Source organism: Rhinoraja longicauda, chromosome 17 (assembly GCF_053455715.1).
Source record: "Rhinoraja longicauda isolate Sanriku21f chromosome 17, sRhiLon1.1, whole genome shotgun sequence".
Classification (NCBI taxonomy): domain Eukaryota; kingdom Metazoa; phylum Chordata; class Chondrichthyes; order Rajiformes; family Arhynchobatidae; genus Rhinoraja; species Rhinoraja longicauda.
Genome location: NC_135969.1, coordinates 10,908,715 through 10,915,240, shown reverse-complemented (window position 1 = coordinate 10,915,240; position 6,526 = coordinate 10,908,715). Strand labels below are relative to the sequence as shown.

The following is a 6,526-nucleotide window of genomic DNA, read 5'->3' as shown; positions in this document are numbered from 1 at the left end:
CGCTATCCTTAAGAGCTCTGCCTCTTGAATGCATTCAGAGAATTGGCCTCCACTGCCTTCTGAGGCAGAGAATTCCACAGATTCACAACTCTCTGACTGAAAAAGTTTTTCCTCATCTCAGTTCTAAATGGCCTGCCCCTTATTCTTAAACTGTGGCCCCTTGTTCTGGACTCCCCCAACATTGGGAACATGTTTCCTGCCTCTAACGTGTCCAACCCCTTAATAATCTTATACGTTTCGATAAGATCTCCTCTCATCCTTCTACACAAGTTTATATTATCCCACTTTCACATCCACTCGTTATACACCAGGGTGGAGGGGGGGAGGGGGTGGTTATGAAATGAAGGCTTAGATATGTAGAGTTGACAGTAGAACGAGCAGCACGGGTCGAGAGCAAGAGTACGTCCGGCAGAGGTTGGTTGTAGAGATTTCCTATCGAGATCATCCACGTCGCTGTTTGGAGAGCTAGGAATTCGCGGACAGAGTTTGCGTCAGGCTGTGAAACAAATGTCAGACACAGCAGAGCAAGGCAGTAGGTGGATTTGGTGGAGAAGAAATAGTGTCAATTGGGGGCAGAAAGGAAATGTATGACATACAGTATGTGTATTTGTTTGTAGTTTGTGTGTGTATCCTGGTCTTAGGTAAGGGTGTGTTATAAGCTTAATGATGGGCTAGGATTAGTGGAAGATAGGATGCAGGTGTTTATCATTTCTTAGAGTGAGCTAATTGGCTGCAGCTTCCTTTATTTAGTAAATACTGGTAGCATGGGGGAGGTGTTGAGGGATGCCAGAACTAAGAGGCTGAGCCGTACTGAGGTGGTGTGAGCCTAACTCAATGAAACACCAATGAAGGGAGGTGCTCACTTGATAACCCCAATGATATACTTGCAGCTACAGGATTAGGGTTTTTAAAAAAAAGAGAATTAATATGTAGGTAGCTGAGGTTTCTTATTCGCATATGGAGTCATTTATTGTGAGTTGGTGCATTTAGTTAGACAATACTTTGGCTTTGGGCTTGGATTTCTTAGTTGAGTGTTATCCTGGAGTTATAGGCCAAGTACTTTGTGTTTTAATTGTAATCTCTACAACCCAATACTATAGAACCATGCTTGCACTACCATGGATTTTTCTTCAGATTGTGTTTTGCACTAATGTCTTTTAGACTTTAGAGATACAGTCTGTGCCAACCAGTGATAAGCCCGTACATTAACACAAGGGACAATTTACAATTTGACCAAAGCTAATGAACCAACCAATCTGTGCGTCTTTGGAATGTAGGAGGAAACCGGAGCACCTGGAGAAAACTCAAGTGGTCACTCCGAGAATGTACAAACTCCATACAGACAGCACCTGTAGTCAGGATGGAACCCGGGTCTCTGGTGTTGTAAGGCAGCAACTCTACCACTGTGGTGCCTTTTTTTGTAGCCTTTTTCAGGGTCCTGTAGAATCTGTACATAATTTGTGTGTGTGGTGGTGGTGGTGGGGGGGGGGTTTGTTTGTGTCGGCTGAATCTAAATGCCTGTGATGCTGCTGCAAGCAATATTTCCATTTTACCTGTAAATCATGGTACTTGTGCATCTGATAGCAGACTCGACCTGACTCGACTCGACTTCTCGCATCTGCCATCACTTCAGGAAGCAGAGGTTGCCTTTAAACGTGCACTGCCCTGTGAGCCAGCCTCTAGCAGCATGCATTGTGTCCACCTGAGAGGGAAGTGGCTGGAGAGTACGATGTTGGTGCAGCAGATGTCTCTGGGAGTGCTGGCGAATAAGATACACAGCATGTAAACTGGTGTAAATGGAGTAAATTTGGGGTGAAAAATCCATAATGGAATAAAGTGGCTTCTACAGCACTTTAGATGCTGCCCTTTAATACTGGCACCTATTCCGCACAAAACTACATAGAAACTGGACCACAGGATGGTCCTCGTCTCACCAAATTGAATGCAGGGTCCTTCTCATCATGGGCGGAAGGAGCGCAGAGGAATCCATTCAACGAGTTCCCCATCAAAACTATTTTTTTTCTTTGGGCAGTTTGCATAGTTTTTGCAGTTTGTGCACTTTGAGCGATGTATGATTAGACTTCTGTATGTTGCCTGATGATGTCTCCCGCTGTGAACAGCAATCAAATGGAGAACTCAATGAGTTGTGCTGCTTGATTTTCAACGAAAGGGTGGCACTGTGGCGCTGTGGTAGAGTTTCTGCTTTACAGCGCTTGCAGCACCAGAGACCCGGGTTCGATCTCAACGACAGGTGCTGTCTGTATGGAGTTTGTACGTTCTCCCCGTGACCTGTGTGGGTTTTCTCTGAGATCTCAGTTTCCTCCCACACTCCAAAGATGTACAGGTTTGTGTCAATTGGCTTGGAAAATGTAAAAATTGTCCCTGGTGTGTGTAGAATAGTGTTAATATGCGGGGATCGTTGATCAGAGCGGACCGGGTGGGCCGAAGGGCCAGTTTCCGCTCTGTATCTCTAAACTGCGATCTCCAGGTGATGTTGTAGCATGTGTTGTGTGTTGACTGATATCATTAGTTCTGTGAAACTTGAGATGGCACTGGAAACATGATGACTCTTATGTACTGCCTCAGTGTAATCTACTATCTTTACACTCTTGTACTTGGGTACGATTGTGTTTTTGTGTTTAGAATTTTGTGTTTAGAGATGCTGCCTGACCTGCTGAGTTACTCCAGCATTTTGTGAATAAATACCTTTGTGTTTTTGTGTTTAGTAAGTTTCACTGAATTTTATACAACAAAAAAAATCACTGTACATGTGACAATTAAGTATGAGAACCATTGAATCCTGAAGGATAACAAACGGTTTGCAAAGGCACTGAATGTCTAAGCATGCAGTTAGGACTACACTGGGAGGGCCACCTTCACTACCATCCAGGATACATACTGAATGAAGCCTGTTCGGAAGTTCCAGAAATGAGATGTTTTGTCAAATTGCATTGATGGACAGAATCCACACCCTACATTTCGGGCTCATAGAATCAACCAACACAAGAATAGGCCTTTTGTACCACAATGTCCTTGCCACCCATCGAGTATCCATTTTGCCAACATCTTGCTTCGTAGCCTTCTAAGCCTTAAACTTTGCAATGGTACCTGCCTCAACTACCTCCTCCAGGAGCTTGTTCACAACATCCACCACCCTTTATGTGGGGAGAAAAAAGGTTAACCTCATTAAATCTTACCCACATCACCCTAAACCTGTGGCTCTCGATTTCCCCTATTCTGGGCCAGAAACTGCACGTTTAACCGATCTATAAGGTCACCCCCTCATCATTCTGTGCTCTAAGGAATAAAGTCCAAGCCTGCTCAACCTCTCTCTATAGCTTAGGCCCACAAGTCCTGGCAACACTCTTGTAAATCTTCTCTGCACCCTTTCCAACTTGACATCTTTCCTATAACATGGTGCCCAAAACAGAACACCATACTCTAAATGTGGCCTCGCCAACATCTTGGATAACTGCAACATGACCTCCGTGCTTCTATACTCAATACTATGACTGATGAGGGCCAATGTGCAGAAAGCCTTGGTCCGAGCCTGACACCAAAAATGTGGAGGTTGAATCCAAGAAGCTCAGTTGATGATTGGGCACCCAGCTGGTACCAGTTATCTATGCGTTGGATGTAATGCCTGTTTAAGTGTGAATATTTCCATAAATAAAGTCAATTTATAAGCTATTTGCTGGGGGGGGGGGGAGGGGGGGGGGTTTATTTTGAAGATGGATATGCTCTTAAATTATGAACAATTTGACCTCAACCTGCAGTTTGCAATTAAACATTACATTTTAAATAATCTGTCACCTTGAATGCTATTTCAGGTACGAGAAATGATTGCTTAAGACGCCCAAGAGAGTTGGAAGACAGAGGTGGTGATGGAGTATCGAGATGTCCAGTGGGTCTGGGCACACTTTCTCATCTGTTCCAGTATCATCCAAGCCACGACTGTATCACCGCTTGCCAAAGGTGATTCATCAGTCGGCAACAGCGTCACTTACATTTATTCCACCAAAACTGCCCACGATGGGCGTCCAAACCCTCCGAGCAGCTCGTCCAGCCTGCTGCCAGAGATCTCCACCAAAGACTCCACTGATGACGAACTTGTTACGCCTGGCCACTCGGGCATGTTCCCTTGGTACCCGGGAATGTCATCAAGTGAACGTCCAGCCGACTTCAGTGGTGATGATGGGGATCTGGTTTTTGACGATGAGGATATGTTTACTGAAGACGGAGGTATGGAGAGAGAGGATAAGAGTGACGATGAACAAGTCGAACAGAATATGTTTGAATCTGCAAAGTTCATTTTCAGAAATGCATCTGTTCCGTCTGTCCAACCTGCTGAGGCAATTTCCACATTTGCCAATTCTTTGTTGAAGCCACTGCCGCATGATAGTACCGCAGTTTATATAGCATCCCGCTCCCACAACGTGCACACGAGTCCGCAAGGCAGTGGGACCGCGCTCGGTGCCGCTCTTCTCCAAAATCCCACAACATTCCCAAATGATGGCTCGTTCTTTGAGGCCACCTCTCGCCACGCGACACTTCCGCACACTGGAACCGTGCGCACGACGCCAAGACCTCTTGTTACTCGGGAAGCCGTGAATCCAACACTGGCTTCAGATCATTTGGTGAGCGGGAAGCAACGTTTGGTCGCCACCTCTGACGTGCCACTGCGAAAGGGAAAGCCTGTCTTGGAAATCGAAAGGAATCGTGACCAGACCACGCCACCGGTTTCCGAATCATCTCCTCCTGCGAAATGGGACCAGACTTTCATCTCAAAGAAACTGGCTGAGAATCGCATGACTCCTGCACCGATGCGTTCTGCGTCTCCTTGGGTCACGGGGTCCAGTTACGCTGCAATGAAGAGGGAAAAATCATTAATAGTTAGTCAACCTATTCCTGGACGAAATGATCGGCTGGGTGCTGTCAATGGAACAGTCACTGTAGAAACCAACGCTCGGCACACTGCCAACGGGGTAGAACATACCCATAATTTGCCAACGACTTCTGCCACAGAGAAGCTGGTGTCTGAGGTGAGGTGGCAAACTACTGGTCAAGTGTACGCAAGTGTGAAGGTCCTCAGCGATGCCCACAGGATGTCTACATCACAGTGGACTACAGGGCCGGTGCACGGTGCTGGCAGATTCCTACCAGCCCAGCAAACTACTCAAACATACTTAACATCGGAACGAGGGTATGATGTCCTCACTAATCGAGCAGACAACACCTCGACGCTCGTTGAGATGCTGAAAGATGCCCAGTTGGTCAATGGTCGACCGACTGACATTAATCAGGGCTCGACGTTGAGGGGTACCACCTCTCTCATGGCAATGAACACCATCTCTCCAACGGCTAGGCTGCAGCACCTGACCATGAAAGGAAATAGAAATGGCATGTCACCAACCGAGCCACCCAGAGCCGTCACTGCCGCTTACCTCTCACCGTTGACTGCATGGAGGCTTGGTCCATCGGGAGAAGTCAACTCCGCTCTTGAACCTGCCACGACCTTGAGAACAGAGCGCACACCAAGCGGCCGCTACATGGCGATGCTGAAGACGGGACCCACAGTGCTCGCTCAAGGGCTGTCGGCAAAAGTCTCCAACAAAGCAAATGTTTCCGCGACCCAGACACCTCTGGTGCAGGAAGGGCCTGGGACCAAGTCAATGGGCACCAATCTGAGCCTGCCGCGGGCAACAACAAAAGCCCCTCTCCCCAGTTACTGGCCTACAAAGATGCCTGAAGCATGGACATCAACTAGGGGAGGTGAGGTTGTTACCTTTCTCTGTTTCTTGCCAAGCCAATTGAAATAATTAAATTGGTTCCGACTAGGTTGGGAATTTTTGCGTGAATCAGTAATATCATCACCCGCTAGCTATAGGGATGAAGTAGGATCGCATCCAAATATACCACCCTGATCATCAATGGAGATGGTCCGTGCTGAATTCCCAGTTAGAAAATGGAGGATATCCACCTGTTAGATGAGGCATTTACATTTCAGCCTTTATAAAATCGCCAGCCTTACCTCACCTCTAACGTAAGAAAGAGGTCAGGCGGTTCACCAGTTGATCCTCCTGGGTAGGCATTTCACACACAACCATAAACTGTCCATCTTACCTGCAAAAAAAAGACACAAAGTGCTGGAGTAAGTCAACAGGTCAGGCAGCATCCCCGGTGAAGAACATGGATTGGTGACGTTTCTGGACTGGATCCCTTCCTTGACCACGCAAACTTGCACATGTTTAATAATTTTGGGATGGAGGTGGGTAGATATGTATTCACTCATTAATACCATCTCTTTAACTGAAGCGGGACTACATTTGTTGATCTTGATCAGAAGGTCTGCATGCACTTAGATGTTTTGAGTTAGAGAGAGATAGGTCCTTGGTTAGGAATGTTCAGAACCCATTCTCCTAGGTTGGAAGATTAGCAGTTCCCCTCGATGAAAGCGTAGGACATGGGTGAGTGGAATAAGGGAAATAGACCACCCCAATAATTATGCAATAAAGTCAGTAACTCG

The 6,526-nt window shown here is 46.6% G+C and overlaps 1 protein-coding gene across 4 annotated transcripts in view; it reads left to right on the top strand.

Moving 5' to 3' along the window:
• LOC144601747 (uncharacterized) overlaps positions 1-6,526 on the top strand; it is a 90,232-nt gene that overhangs the window by 49,270 nt on the left and 34,436 nt on the right. For all 4 annotated transcript variants that reach the window (XM_078414099.1, XM_078414098.1, XM_078414100.1 and 1 more), the window contains one exon: positions 3,831-5,772. In XM_078414099.1, the coding sequence (XP_078270225.1) occupies positions 3,885-5,772 (1,888 nt within the window). In that variant the 5' untranslated portion in view covers positions 3,831-3,884. The remainder of the gene's footprint in view (positions 1-3,830; positions 5,773-6,526) is intronic.